This window comes from Pristis pectinata, chromosome 2 (genome assembly GCF_009764475.1).
Source record: "Pristis pectinata isolate sPriPec2 chromosome 2, sPriPec2.1.pri, whole genome shotgun sequence".
Lineage (NCBI taxonomy): Eukaryota > Metazoa > Chordata > Chondrichthyes > Rhinopristiformes > Pristidae > Pristis > Pristis pectinata.
The window spans coordinates 135,980,353-135,998,373 of NC_067406.1; the positions used below are offsets into that span (position 1 = coordinate 135,980,353).

General features: G+C 45.0%; 1 protein-coding gene across 9 annotated transcripts in view; it reads right to left on the reverse strand.

Moving 5' to 3' along the window:
* Positions 1 to 18,021, reverse strand: part of fam13a (family with sequence similarity 13 member A) — a 252,848-nt gene that overhangs the window by 29,321 nt on the left and 205,506 nt on the right. For all 9 annotated transcript variants that reach the window (XM_052009895.1, XM_052009890.1, XM_052009901.1 and 6 more), the window contains 3 exons: positions 17,515 to 17,569; positions 6,884 to 7,034; positions 4,077 to 4,290 (listed from right to left, as the gene is read on the reverse strand). In XM_052009895.1, coding sequence (XP_051865855.1) covers positions 4,077 to 4,290; positions 6,884 to 7,034; positions 17,515 to 17,569 — 420 coding nt within the window. The remainder of the gene's footprint in view (positions 1 to 4,076; positions 4,291 to 6,883; positions 7,035 to 17,514; positions 17,570 to 18,021) is intronic.

Genomic DNA, 18,021 nt, shown 5'->3' on the forward strand with positions numbered 1-18,021 from the left:
TGTCATTAATTGTCCCAGAATCTTCTGCCCCACCCAATCCTGATTAGCACGTCCTTTCCTCACATTTAACTCTCCTTTAACTGTGGATGTGAATGTGAGGAAATCAGGATTGGGTGCGGCAGAAGATCCTGGGACAAGTAATGACAGGCATTGACTGGCCTGTTGCAGTGCTAGAAATTCAACATCAGAAGACTCCTGCTGCAGTGTCAAAGAGCAGGAGCTGCCAGATGTTCCACTGGTAAGACTCAGCATCATTGAGCCATTTTTAAGCACTGTATGTATATCCTGTACACACCGGCAGAATTAGCCTTGGGGATTTCAATCCCATTTCTGCAATCTTTGCCATTCCAGTGACTTCTTCTGGAAGTGTTCTGCTGGGCTTGTTGGTGCAGCCTTTGATAGTATGGATTCTCCTCAACTTCAGTTGGGAAGCTCTGGACATTATAGGATTGACCTTTTAAAGGAGGAGTCTCACAAGGAGCAAAATAGCATGGATGTTGGGAATCAGAAATGGAGAGAGAAGATACTACAAAACATTCACAGGCCAGACAGCATACATGGGGATGGAAACACAGCAAGTCCTGATGAAAGGTGCGCAAAATACAAGGTGCACACTCCACTGCAGTATGGAGGGAGCACTGTGCTGTTGGAGGTGTTGTCTTTCGGTTAAGTGTTAAATTGAGGGTGTAAAGATCCCAGGCAACATTTTGAGGATAACAGAGGGGCTAGCTTAGGGTCCTGGACAATGTCATTTATTGTCATACACACATGTACGGTGAGGTACAGGTACAATGAAAAACTTGCTTGCTGCAGCATCATAGACACGTAGGTTCAGACAACACAGAGAACATAGAACAGTACAGCACAATACAGGCCCTTTGGCCCACTATGTCATGCCGACCTTTAATACCATAGAACCATACAGCACAAAACAGGCCCTTCGGCCCACCATGTTGTGCCGTCCATCAAACCACCCTCACACTACCTAACCCCTTCCTCCCGCATATCCCCCCATCCCACACTCCTCCATATGCCGATCCAACAAGCTCTTGAACCTGTCCAATGTATCTGCCTCCACCACCACCCCAGGCAGTGCATTCCATGCACCAACCATTCTCTGGCTGAAAAATCTCCCCCTCACATCTCCCCTGAACCTCCCACCCATAACCTTAAAACCATGCCCTCTCGTCTTGAGCACTGGTGCCCTGGGAAGGAGGCGCTGACTGTCTACTCTATCTATTCCTCTCAATATTTTATATACCTCTATCATGTCTCCTCTCATCCTCCTCCTTTCCAGTGAATAAAGCCCTAGCACCTTAAGCCTCTCCTCATATTCAATACTCTCTAATCCAGGCAGCATCCTGGTAAATCTCCTCTGCACCCTCTCCAACGCCTCCACATCCTTCCTATAATGAGGCGACCAGAACTGAACACAGTACTCTAAATGTGGCCTAACTAGAGTTTTGTAAAGCTGCATCATCACCTCGCGGCTCTTAAACTCAATCCCGCGATTTATGAAAGCCAACATCCCATTGGCCTTCTTAACTGCTCTTTCCACCTGTGAGGCAACTTACAATGAACTGTGAATATGAACCCCCAGATCCCTCTGCTCCTCCACACTGCCAAGTACCTTGCCATTCACCCAGTACTCTGCCCTGGAGTTTGCCCTCACACTTCTCCGGATTGAACTCCATCTGCCACTTGTCAGCCCAGCTCTGCATCCTATCAATAACCCTCTGTAAGCTCCGACAGCCCTCCACCCCCTCATCTAAGTCATCTATAAATATCACAAAAAGTAGAGGTCCCAGAACCGATCCCTGCGGGACACCACTAGTCACTGCCTTCCAATCCGAGGGCACTCCTTCTACCACAACCCTTTCTACATGCAAGCCAATTCCTAATCCACACAGCCAAGCTTCCTTGGATACCTTGGCCTCTGACCTTCTGAAGAAGCCTACCATGAGGAACCTTATCAAACGCCTTACTAAAATCCATGTAAGCCACATCCACCGCACTGCCCTCATCAATCTTCCTGGTCACCTCCTCAAAGAACTCTATCAGGCTTGTGAGGCAAGATCTTCCCTTCACAAAGCCATGATTCTCTAGGTGTTCATAAATCCTATCCCTTAGAATCCTTTCTAACAGCTTACCCACCACAGACGTGAGACTCACCGGTCTATAATTCCCTGGCCTATCCTTATTACCTTTTTTGAACAAGGGGACAACATTCGCAACCCTCCAATCCTCTGGCACCATCCCCGTGGACAACAAGGACTCAAAGATCCTTACCAGTGGTTCAGCAATCTCCTCCCTAGCCTCTCGAAGCAGCCTGGGGAAAATCCCGTCAGGCCCCGGAGATTTATCTGCCTTAATATTATTTAACAACTTCAACAGATACTCTCTCTTGATATCTACAACCTTGAGAACATTACCCCTACCAGCACTCCCTTCCGCGTCATCAAGACCCCTCTCCCTGGTGAATACCGAAGAGAAGTACTCATTAAGAACTTCTCCCACTTCCGCCGCCTACAGGCAAATTCTCCCACCTTTGTCCTTAATCGGACCTACCTTCACCCTAGCCATCCTCCTACCCTTCACGTACTTGAAAAAGGCCTTGGGATTTTCCTTAACCCTACTAGCCAAAGCCTTTTCATGTCCCCTTCTAGCTCTCCTCAGCCCTTTCTTAAGTTACTTCCTCGCTACCCTATATTCCTCACGGGCCCTGTCTGAACCTTGCTGCTTATACCTCATGTACGCTACCTTCTTCTCCCTAACAAGTCGTTCCACCTCTCTCGTCACCCACGGTTCCTCGCCTAAGACTATCTAACCCCGTCCTCCCACATATCCCTCTATTTTAAATTCCTCCATATGCTTATCTAGTAATCTCTTGAATTCGACCAACGTACCTGCCTCCACCACCGCCCCAGGCAGTGCATTCCATGCCCAACCACTCTCTGGGTAAAAAACCTCTGATATCTCCCTTGAACTTCCCACCCATTACTTTAAAGCCATGCCCTCTTGTATTGAGCATATACAGTTACCCGATCTCACACATTCTTTCTGTTCCCTCCAACCCTCCCCACTCTCTGTAACTTAAAACTTGATTGCTTTCTTATTTATCCAGTTCTGATGAAGAATCATTGACTAATACGCAAACTTGTTTCTCTCTCCACGGATGCTGCCTGGCCTGTTGAACATTGCCAACATTTTCTGTTCTGCTAGCTGCACTGCTGTGCCCCAAGCTTAGTCTAATATCACTAACCTAAAATAATAAACAAACATTTTCTCAACCCTAAATGCTGACAGGCAAGGCATTGAGCAGTTTCTAACATCGTATAAATTATACAAGACAGCGAAGAGAAGAAACAAAGACTGTGCAAAAATAAGACGTTAGTGCAAAAAAGACACAGAGACAAGTTAATAGTAGTGCAAGAGGTGGTCCGTAGTGTTCCATTGATGAGGTAGAGTTGGGGTTGTGCCAGTTGGTTCAAGAACCAGATAGTTGTAGGAAAGTAGCTGTTTCTGAACCTGAGAAACAGAGGACTGCAGATGCTGGAATCCAGACGAAAGACACGATGATGCTGGAGGAACTCAGCAGGCCAGGCGGCATCCATGGAGAAAAGCAGGCAGTTAACGTTTCGGGTCAGGACTGAAGAAGGTTTCTGAACTTGGTGGTGTGGAACTTAAGGTTTCTGTAACTCCTGCCCGACAGCAGCGGTGAGAAGAGGGCATGACCCGGATGGTGGGGATCCTCGATGACAGATGCCACCTTCCTGAGGTAACGCTATCTGGTCATCAGTACAGGGCCAGTTGTGGAAGCTTGCTGTGCACAAATTCCTACAGCGACCACAGGTCTATAGCACCGCACCTGCTGCTAAGTGATTCGGGTTCATGTATCTAAGTGATTCGGGTTCTTGTTACATGATCCCAAATCACTTAGCAGCGAGTGATCGGTGCTATACAAAGGCAGCTTTTTACCAAATAAAGTACATAAGCCAAGATGTCAGGGGCCGGGAGAGGCTGACACTGGGAAGTGAGTGACACCACTCTGCATCTCTCCCTCCCACCACACTCACCTCATAAAGGAATGTGAATTAGGGGGCGAGGGGGGCACTTCTGTGTCGTTGAGGAACTGCTGGCTCTGACCGTAGGCGTAGAAACGAGGAGACAGCATGGGGTCGGAGTCCTCCTCCAGGAGCTGTCGGATTAACCGGCCTGCCTGGGGTGACAGGTGAGCTTCCTCAGACTCTGCATCTGGGCTCTTCCACATCTGGAGCGCCGGGACAGGCTCTGCAACGATAACAACCCAGTTTAAGTCCATTGAATTTAAAGGTGAGAAAGTTACGTTAAATGAAACAGATTCCACATTCATGGTCTGGGGATGGTTTGATTTGCCACTATGGGTGAACTGGTCACGTTACTTGGGATCCTCTGTAAAACTGTCCGTCTTTTTGAGGCAGGTGAACTCTAGAGCCTTGCAGTTGGGCCTTGAGTTGATGTCGTTTTTTTCCAGGTGAGGTTTTAATTGATCTGGTTTTGTGGCGCAGCGGTTAGCGTAACGTTATTACAGTGTCAGCGACCCAGGTTCAATTCCCGCCGCTGCCTGTAAGGAGCTTGTACGTTCTCCCCGTGTCTGCGTGGGTTTTCTCCGGGTGCTCCAGTTTCCTCCCACATTCCAAAAAGACGTGCAGGTTAGGAGCTGTGGGCATGCTATGCTGGCGCCAGAAGAGTGGCGGCACTTGCGGGCTGCCCCCCAGCACGTTCTCAGTAACGCAAAAAGACGCATTTCACTGTGTGTTTCGATGTACATGTGACAAATAAATAAATAATATTTCAAGGGTTAAAGCTCCTGCTGTCACGGCAGAACACGTGACCACTGCCTGTCACCTTGCCTGAAACCGTAGTCCCTCACGCAGGCTCAACACATACATCCACCCTGGGCTAGACCTGGTTTCCCTCCATGCCAGACCTCTGGTAGTGAAGCCCCTGGAATCCAGTTGCCAAAATACAGGTGTTTCTGTATTACAAATCTACGGACCCCGGGAACAGCAGGTGCCTGGGATATAGGTGTGTGAAAAGGCAGCATGGGAGGGAGGTGAGGCTGGTCTGGTAGTAACAGTAGGTAGGTCCCCAGAGTGTGGTCGGTGGGTTGGGATTACACTTATGTATAACCAGTGTGTAACTGGGCTGGTAAACGTACAGAGGAAGAACTGGAATGGTAGTTCTCCCAATCTGAAGTGACTCCGACGCCATGCTGTCTCCTCGTTTCTACGCCTAGTCAGAGCCAGCAGTTCCTCAACGACACGAAAGTGCCCCCCATGCCCCCAAATTCACATTCCTTTATGAGGTGAGTGTGGTGGGAGGGAAGGAGGGATGCAGAGTGGTGTGACTCATTTCCCAATGTCAGCCTCTCCAGGCCTCTGACGTTTTAGCTTATGTATGTTATTTGGTAAAGAGCTGCCTTTATATAGCACCGATCACAAGATCCCAAAGCACTTAGAGAAAGATCTGGCGCGTGTGTGTGTGCGCGCGCGCGAGAGAGAGAACGAGGAGGATGGAGAGAAATAGTGAGAGAGAGAAATGGTGGGTGCTGAAAGATGGGAGAGAAAGGGAGAGCGAGGAAAGTGTGGATGGACAGATGGAAAAATGGAAAGATAAATGTCGAGGGAAATGAGAGAGAGAGAAAGAAAAAAGAGAGAAAGAGGGGGAGAGAGACAGAGAGAGGAGAAAAGAGAGAAAGGGGAGGGGAAGAGGGGAGTAGTGAGAGGGAGAGGAAGAAAGAGGGGAGGAAAGAAGGGAAAGAGATGGAAAGAGCAGCAGGAGAGATTCTGCAGATGCTGGAATCTGGAGCAACACACACAAAATGCTGGGGGAACTCAGGTCAGGCAGCATCCACGGAGGGAAATAAACAGTCCATGTTTTGGGTCGAGACCCTTCATCAGGACTCTATGAAGGGTCTCGACCTGAAACGTCGACTGTTTATTTCTCTCCATAGATGCTGCCTGACCTGCTGAGTTCCTCCAGCATTTTGTGTGAAGGTTGAGGTTTAGCTGTTTTTATATGCGTGTTTATGTGCTCGTGTTTCTACACATAGGTTTACCCGTTTGTTCACATTACGTGTGTTTGTGTGCATGATTAACTGCATGCTTAGTGCTTGTGTATGGTGCGTGCAAGTTTACCTCTGAATGCATACATGCTCATATTGTGTTTATCTGTACGTGGTTTTGTATGTGAATATTATTGTGTTTTTGTGTATTTGCTTACATGTGTGCATTTGTAATATCCACATCTGTAAGTTTATCCCTATAAATATAACACTGTATTTACCCCAGTTACTTGTGCTTATATCTCTGCAACGGGTGGGTTTTCCTGGGTGTTTTGTGTCTATTAATATACAATTATTTAACTGTCACCTCAGTCTATGTAGAGACTTATTGAAATGAAGCACAGGTACAGTACATCCAGCACGCAAAATTCTCAAAGGTACACCCCAGCATTCATAATTCAATACAATTTTCCAGGCAAGAAGCTCCGATCTCTCTCTCTCAATCAAAATATCTTCCACTCAAAAATTGTTTCTAAAAAAGCCGAAGTTACTGCACGCCGGGAATGCTAAGGCATTCTGCAATTCCAGCCCCTTAATTTAAACAAATCTAGCAGTTAAGCAGGCTCTAGCCACACCATTGTACATGCATGCCTTCCAACAACTCACTAGACAAGGAGAAATGAACAGTAACCCGAGTGCAAGAAGCAAGATAAATCCCACAAAATATCACTCGAGTTGTTATTACTTCTAGAAGGCAGCTAATCGAACGATTTTGCAAACCCCCCTGTTCAGGAAGCATCTGCCTATGGCTTAGAGCCACACACATGGAAAGGTTACCTCCCAGCTCCTTGTCCTCTGACAAGCCAGTCAGATCCAGGCGAGGGATCTCCAGTGCGCTGCTGCCTTCTGCCGTGGCTGCTTCGGGAGTCCTCGGTGTTCTGGCCACGTCGCTTTGGCTCGGAGGTTCCTGGATCTTCATGGCCGAATTCTAGAATAGCCCCCCACAAAAAAATAAATTATCTATATAGGCGGCGGAATGAATCTGGAAATAAACACAGAGGGAGTGCAGAAACTCCTCTTCTCTGGCTCGGGTTCAAAGCAAAACAACAAAAAAATGTGCTTCCTCTAATCCACGGCTCCCTGACCCTCCCATTGTGATTAACTGATGGGCTGTGATATGTGAAGGCGGTCCATCTGCCTGGCTGATCATCCAGCCATTAGAGTGACAGGCAGCCTTTCCCCACCCTCCCTCCTGTTTACGAATCCCAGCACCGTGTGCTGCTATCGCAAGCCGTTCTCTCTGTGCTGGGCGCGGCTCTCCCCAGCAGACAGCTGAACAGTCAGATACAGACGGAGCGCTCCCTTAGCTGTCGCTGGTAATAATAAAGTAAATCAAACAAGCGTGCAAGTAGGCAGGCACACACCCATGCAGAACGATTAAGGCCTCCAGATTGGGTAACTTCCTGTGCTGAGTGTGAGCTGGGGAGGGATTTTTTTTGCGGGGATAAATGGGTTGTGGGGTGAGACACGCAGTTCTATTAATAGAGCAGGGGAAGAGCCTCTCTTCAGAAGCTCACGTTCAGAGTACAGGCACTACGTGACTCGCAGGCACCTTCAAACAAAAGAACAGTCTGCAACTCTGGGACTGCGTGTGCTGGCAGGGAGCCAGACCAGGCCAGAAACAGACGGCTGGTGTTGGCATTAGTCTGCCTCTTCCAAGTGTTGCTGATTATCTATTTTTAAGACAGTGAGTCACTTAGACCTGCTCTCAGCTGGTAGTGTTTCATGAGGAGACATACAACTGTCAAATCCTTTTGACGTACCAGAAGCAATAAATAAATTAGTGGAAAGCCGTAGTTACATTAGTCCATTAAGATATTCGGCAACTGAAATCTTCACTGTGAATTAGAAAGGCAAATGGTATGCTTCCCATTATTCAAAGGGGTTTGGTACATTGAGTGAGGGAATCTAGGGCAGGCACGGTAGTGTAGCGGTTAGTGTAACGCTATTACAGCACCAGCAACCCAGGTTCAATTCCGGCCGCTGTCTGTAAGGAGTTTGTACATTCTCCCCGTGTCTGCTTGGGTTTCCTCTGGGTGCTCCGGTTTCCTCCCACATTCCAAAGACATACGGGTTAGGAAGTTGTGGGCATGCTATGTTGGCGCGGGAAGCGTGGCGACACTTGTGGGCTGCCCCCAGAACACCCTATGCAAAAGATGCATTTCACTGTGTGTTTCGATGAACATGTGACTAATAAAGATATCTTATCTTAGTTGTACTTGTAAAGGCTTGGTGATACCACACCTGAAGTCCTGCCTGCTCGTTTGGTCTTCTTACCCAAGGAGAAATAAGTATGCCTTACAGAAGATGTAACAAAGCTTGGTTAGATTAATCTCTGTGCTAAAGTGATTTGACAGGGTAGAATGGGAGGTTGGGTGACCCTACTGAAAATATACAAAATATATAAAGTACCCTGACTGGTTGCATCATGGTCTGGTAAGGCAATTTGAATGTGCAGGAATGTATAAAGCTGCAGAGGGTAGGGGAGTCACCCCGATACATCACGGGCACATCCCTCCCCACTATCGGTTTCATCTACAGGAGGCGCTGCCTCAAGAAGGCAACATCCATCATCAAAGATCCCCACCATCCAGGCCATGCCATCTTCTGGCAGCTACCATCGGGCAGAAGGTACAGAAGCCCGAAGTCCCACACCACCAGGTTCAGGAACAGCTACTTCCCTTCTACCATTCGGTTCTTGAACTAACTGGCACAACCCTAATCACTCCCTCAGTATAGTGACATAATGACCACTTTGATCACTACAACAAACTATGTTTAGTTTTTGGTTCAAGTTGTGTTCTTTCTTGTACAATTCTTGTATAATTCATGTATAATTTATGTTTTTCTTCTGCATGTTGTGCCTCTAATGCTCTGTGCCTGTGATGCTGCTGCAAGTAAGCTTTTCATTGCACCCATGCATACACATACTTGTGCAAGTGACAATAAACTGGACGACTTGAATTCCCATAAGGTTCTTAGGATAAACGGACAGTTGTTTGGAACAGGGAAACAAATTTGCTCAGAGTGCTGTGAATCTTTGGAATTCTCTACGAGCTGTGGATATAACCAAGGCCATGATTTTTGGATATATAGAGCATTTAGCACATGAGGATAATGTGGGGAAGTGGTTAATATAGAAGATCTCATTGAATGACAAAAGGAGGTGCGAGGGGCAGTACAGCCTGCTCCTTTTCCTGGTCCTAATGTTCTTACACTGAGGCTGTGAAAGGCATTTTACAAACCCAAGTCTTTTCTCCATTGGATCTTTGTGGCCCCCTTTAATTATCCTTCAGGCCGTTTCTCGCACAATGTTTTTTCCTTCAGGGCGTTGATGTAGGAAATAAGGCTGGGGTCTCAGTGGGAATCTCAAATCTTGCCTGACCAGTGGTGGGGGGCAAGCTGAGGAAAATCTTGTCACTAGCTCTTTAAATGTGCCAAGATTCAAAACTTGCTTAAAATGGATCAGGCAGCATCTGTGGAGGGAAATGCACAGTCTTGATCGGGAGACCAGCTGAAGAGTCTCGACCTGAAACGTTGACTGTCCATTTTCCTCCACAGACACTGCCTGGCCCATTGAGTTCCTCCAGCAGTTCAGTTTTTCCTCCAGATTCCAGCATCTGCAGCCTCTTCTGTCTTCAGAACATAGAATTGGAATTGGTTTATTATTGTCACTTGTACCGAGGTACAGTGAAAAACTTGTCTTGCATACCGTTCGTACAGATCAACTCATTACACAGTGCATTGAGGTAGTACCAGGTAAAATAACAGAATGCAGAATAAAGTGTTACAGTTACAGAGAAAGTGCAGTGCAGGCAGGCAAGGCACAAGGTCATAACCAGGTGGATTGTGAGGTCAAGAGTCCATGTTATCGTACTAGGGAACTGTTCAATAGTCTTATAACATGCTTACTTTGGTGGTATTCAACTAAATTAATCAGTCCAACTCCACAGAGCATTTTATGTCTTCATTCTTGGGGCGTGGGCAGTTCTGACAAGCCCATCTATTGTTGCCTTGTAATATCATGGGGAGCCTTCCTGAATGATAGTAAGAAACATATTGGTGTGGGCCTGGAATTGACGGTTGTCCTTCAGGGAAGGAAACCTGACAACAGTGAACCAATTGGGATTTATGAGATTCCCACATCTTTTACTGATACTAGCTTCTCGTTTCCAGATATTTAAAAGCTAATCTCAAAACCACAGACTCCCAAAGCGGGATTTGAATGCATGTTCTCCAGATCATTTGTCCTGCCTCACTGGCACCATTCTACCTCACCGTGCCAACACACATGCAGTACTTTTCGATCAGTCTGGATATTATTGGCTGCTGCTGTTAAATTGCCTTCAAGATTCAAATGCTAATGAAACTGCTTCAATAATTAAACACAAATGAAACTTAAACATGCAGGGAAATCGAGCAACTTTTAAAGAAGACCTAATTAATGACCAATACTGCCCAATGCAGGTGCAGTTTTTTTTCATTGTGAGATTTACGGATTATTCTTAAATGAATGTGTGAAATTCTTAAACTAATTAAAACTGTGTTAATTCTTAAACTAAATGTGTTAAAAGGGAAAGGAAGATTTGAACTTCAGTGGCACCTTTCAGTTCTTTTCAGGAATTGGTATTGGTTTATTATTGTCACGTACTGAGGTGCCAAAAAACTTATCTTGCATACCGTTCATACAGATCAATTCATTGATGTTCTAATGTGCTTTACACCTATTGAAGAAAGACACATGAATATGCAGGAAATGGAGGGATATGGACCTTCTGTGCAGGCAGAAGAGATTTAGTTTAATTCGGCGTTGTGCTTGCACAGACATTGTGGGCCGAAGGGCCTGTTCCTGTGCTGTATTCTGATTCTGTAGAGTTCTATGTTTTATGTAGGGCTATTGTTTAGAAAGAAATCATGGGTGGTATTCATGTAAATGGAAGGTATTGATTCGATGGTACAATGAATGTAAGGAATGACATGTACATAGCACAGTACAGGCCCTTCAGCCCACGATGTTGTGCCAACATTTCATCCTGCTCTAAGATCTATCTAACCCTTCCCTCCCACATAGCCCTCCATTCCTCTATCATTCACGTGGCATTTTTCAGATGCAACCTTAAACCAAAACCTTGTTTGCGGTCTCATATGAATGTAAAAGAAATAAAGATGGAAAATGCTGGATTACAATGTATTAATTGTATTTTATGAGTAAAGTACGTATTTGAAATTAAAAGTTCCTTTTCAGCTGTAAAGCAGAAAAGCAGTTTGCACGCAGCAAGCTGCCCAGATAATCTGATCCAGTGATTAACACCAGCCAGGGCACTGGGGAGAACTTCTCCATTCTTCGCTGAATTTATTTCTTCATAGAACGAAAGACACGTTCTTTCACATCCAAAGTCATAAAAACTACAGATGCTGTAACCTGACCCAAAAACGTATCAGAAACACTCAGCAGCTAAGACAGTAACTGTGGAAAGAGAAGCAAAAGCCAACGACCAGACATACTGCCTGATCTGCTGAACGCTTCCAGCATTTTCCGTTTTTATTTCTTTTACGTTCATCTGAGACCACAAACAAGGCCTTGGTTTAATGGCACCTTGAACCATGTAGCAACCCCTCAGTCCTGCCCTGGAGTGCTCACCCAAATGTTGGTACTGGTATCTGGGGTGGGACTCAAACCCACCATGTGCAGGAAGAACAATAGAATCTAAAGAGAAACTTGAGAGAGATTTCAAGAGATCTTGACCTGCAGATGGACAAATGTTTGAAGGCAGCAGTACGGATTGAAAAACAAGATCCTGGTCTTTGCAACAGAAGCGTAGAGTGTAAAAGCAAGGGAGTTACATTAAATTTGTATCAAGCACCTGTGGACTACAGCTGGGGCACTGTCTCCCATTCCAAAAGATAATGACTGAGAGATGGTGCAGAAATTCTTCATTAGAGAGGCTCCTGGATTTCATATTTCTTTATGGTATAATAGGAGGCTATTCAGCCCATCGAGACTATGCCAGCTCGCAGAGCAATCCCATCAGTCCCATTCCCCCACTGATTTCCCTGTAGTCCTCTCTTGCACATACCCATCATCTCCCCCAAGTTCTTTTGCCCTCTGCCTATATGTGGGGCAATTTACAGTGGCTAATTAAACACCCAGCACATCTTTGGGATGTGGGAGGGAACTGGAGCACTCAGAGGAAACCCACACAGTGACAGGTAGAATGTGCAGACTCCACATAGACAGCACCGGAGCTCAGGATCACACCTGGGTCACTGACCCAGAGGGACTTCAGATATGTTGCAGACTGGAGTTGTTCTTCTCTGCTTTGAGATCGAGAGAGGATTTGATAGAAGTATTCAAAAGAAATGAAGCAACTGAAAATTCTAAACAAAGAGAAAGTTGTTCCTATGGGGAAGATTTGTGTACGAGAGGATGTGGATTTAAGTTGACTGGCAAAAGAACCAATGCCTTTACCATGCAGTCAGGAGGTAAGATCTGGAATATACAACCAGAAGGATGGAAACCGATTCAATAGTGGCTTTGAAAAAGGATTCTGAACATTAAAAATATTGCAGAGTTATAGGTAAACAGCCAAGGAATAAGGTCAACACACAAAGTGCTGGAGGAACTCAGCAGGTCAGGCAGCATCTATGGAGGGAAATGGACAGTCGACATTTCGGGTCCAGACCCCTTCGTTTGGACTGATAGATAGAGGGGAGATAGTCAGACTGAAATGGCCAGTATAAAGAGATGGAGGGAAGGGGTGGAGCAAGAGCTGGAGGGTAACAGGTGGATCCAGGTGAGGGGGAGGGGGAGTGGCAGATAAGGGAGAGAGGAGAGTGGGAGTGATGTCAGAAGCTCGGAGATGATAGGTGGAAGTGACAAAGGGCTGGGATCTGATAGGGGAGGATGGTGGGGCACGGAATAAAGGGAGGGAGGTGGGGAGGGGAACCAGTGGGAGGAGTGTGTGGGTAATGGGCAGATGGGGAGGGGAAAGATAGGCTGATGGGGGCCAGGTGAATCAGGAGGAGAAAGAGAAGGAAAAAGGGATCGAGGGGAAGTGGTTAGTGGACATTTGAGAATTCAATGTTCATGCTGCCAGGTTGGAGACAGCCCAGGTGGAATATGAGGTGTTAGAACATAGAACAGTACAGCACAGGTACAGGCCCTTCAGCCCACGATGTTGTGCCGAACTAAATTAGTAATCAAATACCCAACTAAACTAATCATTTCTGCCTACTCAATATCCATTTCCTGCACATTCACGTGCTTATCTAAGAGCCTCTTGAACGCCTCTATTGTGCTGTTCCTGTAATTTGCACTTAGCCTCAACTTGGCAGTAGAGGAGGCCGAGGACAGACACGTCGGTGTGGAAATGGGAAGGAGAATTACAATAGCTGGCCACCGGGAGATCCAGCCAGCCACAGTGATGGTCTCAACGTGAAACGTCAACTGCCCAATTTCCCTTCACAGATGCTGTCTGACCCGCTGAGTTCCTCCAGCGCTTTGTGTGTCGCTCCAGATTCTGCAGGCTCTTGTGTCTCCAAGGAATAGGGTTAACTGGACTGCTGTTATAAAAAGCACCCACAGTCCAATGAGCTGACGGGCCCCCTCCATGTTGTTCTAACCAGACGCAGAGAGGAGAGCACAACCAGGCAAAAACACAAAGATCTGCAATGTACTACATCTGCGCCCGACTTTCACAGCAATGTTGAAGGAACCTACAGAGTAAATGTGGGATGTGCAGCTGTGTAAAGTGCTGTTGCAAAATTTGTGGTCAGCCAACTGAATTTATGTTGCCAACCGAAATCTAGTTATGCCAAATTCTTTCAACAACAAACAAGGCAGATTCAGCAGCCTGGACTTAGAAAAGGGAATTCTTGAATTTGCTTTTAATCTACCCAGAAAAGTTTTCTTCATGCGATGATTCATAATTGTGTTGCTCCAGTTATTCCGTGGCAGAGACTTTTAGCTCAGGTCAACGACTGGCATAGCCTAAATAATTCATTGTCTGCAGCTGCTAATTACCGAGCCATCGGTCAGAAAACAGAGGTTATGGATAAAGCTACAGGGATGCCACTTGTCTACTGCTACTTGAACAAATAAAATTCATATGGTGCCATTCAAACCACTGGAGACTCAATTAAATACATTTGAATGATAATCACTGTTGCAGTGCAGAAAATGCAGCCACCAGTTGTGCATAGCAAGCTCCCACAGGCAGAAGAATAAATCTACTTGGTTGATCTGGATAAATGGAGAAGACTGCTTGTCTCCCAACAACATAATGGGAAATTTTACATTGGTCTGAGAGGCGAGTTGAGGCCTCAGTTTAACATTGCAACCAATGTAAATCCAGTGAACAATCCCTTAAGTCTGTTTAAAAAAGGTCAAGGTCAAGTTTATTGTTACATGCACCAAGTACATGCATGCACAGGTGCAATGAAAAACTTACTTGCAGCAGCATTGCAGGTACAGAGCATCAGATACACAATCAAATAAACTGTACTTGTGCAAGTGTGGCAGGGTTGTCTACAATATATACCCGAGTGCTTTGAGTGACTGTAAGGCAAAAGTGCTATTAGTAAGCCAATCCATCAGTATCTTTGGGTGGAGGGAAGAACTATTTAAAATTCAGTAGGTACGTTTAACTGGAGTTCAGACAGAATCAGATTTATTATTGCTGACAGATGATGTGAAATTTGTTGTTTGGTGGCAGCAGTACACTGCAAAGACATAAAACTACTGTAAGTTACAAAAATAATTAAATAGTGCAAAATAAAAAGGAATAACGAGGTGGTGTTCATGGAACATTCAGAAATCTGAATACCTGAAACTTTGACCCACGCAATCTCCCTGGAGAGACTCAAAGACCTGCCAAGTGCACCCAAAGCTTAATTTTCCTTTTGTCTTGTAGCACATGCAGCATTTTGCTTTCTTCCTGCACTTCTTTCAAGAGAGTAATAATTGGACCCTGAAGGGCCCTAGCAACACTGAAAGTCCCTGGCAACAAATTCCATTCCCACATGGTTTGAGGATGTAGATGTGCAGCAACGTCTTGAGATCATTACCTTCAAACCAATTTGCTCTTAATTGTCTCTTAAACTGGTCAATTCATTAATGATTTAAATCCTGCCCAGAGGTAATGTCCAGTGAGTGAGGCTGGTCACCAGGAGTATTGCAGATAGCTTGTTGTTAATCCAGTTTACATCCCACAATAGAAAATTATTCTGGTTGCTGATTGGCTAGCCCCATTTGGAACTAGTTTCCTTTACCAATGGCATCTCTTGCTGATGTTTATTCGTCATTGCGTTTAAGACAGGTCTTCCAAACCACTTTGCAGAAAAATAAGCCCTTTTTAAACAGGGACAACATTGTAATGGCCTTGCACCTTACTGTCTGCCTGCACTTTCTCTGTAACTGTTACACTTTATTCTGCATTCTGTTATTGTTTTCCCTTGTACTACCTCAATGCACTGTTGTATGAAATGATCTGTATGGATGGCATGCAAAACAAAGTTTTTGACTGTACCTTGAAAAGTGACAATATTGGTTTTAGTATTGGTTTATTATTGTCACTTGTACCCGAGGTACAGTGAAAAACTTGTCTTGCATACTGTTCTTACAGATCGATTCATTACGCAGTGCAGATACATTGAGCTAGTACAGAGTGCATTGAGGTAGTGCAGGGTAAAAACAATAACAGAATACAGAGTAAAGTGTCACAGCTACAGGGATGTGCATTGCAGGTAGACAATAAGGTGCAAGGTCAAACAAGATAGATTGTGAGCTCAAGAGTCCATCTCATCATATAAGGGAACCATTCAATAGTCTTATCACAGTGGGATAGAAGCTGTCCTTGAGCCTGGTGGTACGTAATAAACCAATTTAATGTCGGAAATGTGGTAGCCACTTTAGATTCAGCAAGATCCTGACATGAGCAGGGTCCTGATGCAGGGTTTTGACCCGAAATATTGACAATTCCTTTCCTCCCACAAATGCTGAGTTCCTCCAGCAGATTGTTTGCTGATCAAGATCGTGTAATTGATGGTAGATTAATTGGCTGCTGTAAATTGCCCCTATTGTGTAGGTGAGTGGTAGAATCTGCGGGGAGTTGATGGGAATGTGGGAGAATGAAAAGGATTAGTGTAGGATTGGTATTAGTGGTCGATGCAGACCCAGTGGGCCAAAGGGTCTGCTTCTGTGCTGTATAACTCTATGAATCAATGACCCTATAAGAAAAACAAGCTCATGCCCAGGAATCTGCTTTAGTGATATTGATTGGGGAATAAGTCTTGGCTGGGGTGCCAGGCAGACTCCTCTTCTTCAAATAGTATTGTGGGATCTTTCACATTCTTCTGGAGGTGTATTAAACTTAGGAGTTATTTCACCAGCAGTTTAATGATCTGGGTGTATGAGATTGTGAAAGCTGTTGTGTAATTTAAGTCTCTCTTTCTCAAATAGCCCTTCACAACAACAGCCCATGTTTAAAGTGCAGGCAGAAATAAAAGTGCTAAAATCGCAAATCAGATGAGGTTGATATTCCAGTCTACATTCTGTGACAGGGGATTTCTAGAGTTAGTCTTCTTTCTAGTTTGGATTCAATTAAAGATTCACTCCACTAATAAACCACTCTCTGGTTTGTTTCTGATGACAATCTAAGCTCAAATGGCAGAGCAGTGTAGGGCACAGATAGAAATTATTCAACCACTGAATGTGCGCTGTCTCTTTGACAGTTATACAAATTTGCACCTCTCCCCTGTTCTTTCCTCATGGCCTTGCAATTTACTTCCTCCTTTTTTTAAAGTTTAAATCCAGTTCCCTTCAGAATGTCTTTTCAAGCAGATCATAACAACTCACTCATAAAGGAACAACTCCTTTCACAGTCGTAAGCAGTTTCTCCCTAGGTACTTTTATAAGAACCCTTCCAAATATTGAGGAATTCAGTTTCCAAGGAGAACAACTGCACGCCACCCATCACCGGTAACCTATTTCTATAGATATTCTGTACCCAGTGTGGTAACACTCCGCACCCTGGCTCATGCTTTTCTGCCCTTCCTTCGGTGTAGTATCTGAATTAGCCAAAAAACCTGAGGCGAGACTTAACCAGAAGTTTATAAATTTTCAACACCACTTCTTTGCTTTCATACCAAAGAAAAATACTAGTAGAAATCCAAAATAAAACGAAAATTACTTCAAATACTCAGGTGGTCAGGTATCATTTGCGGAGCTGGAAACAGGGTTTGTGTTCTATCGGAATATTTGATTTTGATATTGGAATATGTGCCTCCGTAGAGCAGAATCTCAGTGACACAGTCAGTGGTGGCTTGGGTTACTGCTGAATTATTCAATATTCTGTTTTCAGTCTTACTGTAGTAATCTTATTTATAGAAATGACACAATGATTACTCACCAAAGTCAGTTTAATATGGTCGTATGAATCCCCATCACAGAATGCACTCTCTTTTCTGAAAAGCAAAGAAAGTCACATTTAAGATCATTCTGCAAATAAAGGTGGAGTAGGCCACTTGGCCCCTCGATCCTACTCTGCTATTCAATAAGATAATGGCCAATTCTCTGCTTTATTGCCCGATCCCTGTTCCCTTCCATTCTGTGAGAGTACAAAATATCTAGCGATCTCAGTCTTGAATATCTGCAATAACTGGTCCTGTACAGCGTCTCCAGGACAGAGAATTCCAAGGATTCCTCTGAGTGAAGACATTTCCCTTCTTCACAAGTGGCCAACCCGCTATGCTGGCACTCTGTCCCTCAAGATAAACTTTATTTGAAAAACACAAACAAGTGTAGGTGATGCATGAAGCCAACAATCCAAGATCAACACTGGAGCTTTTTTTTTGATATAGCATTGTCTTTAGGGTAGAGTCGGTTGATTTTATTTATCATACTGGACAGATAATAA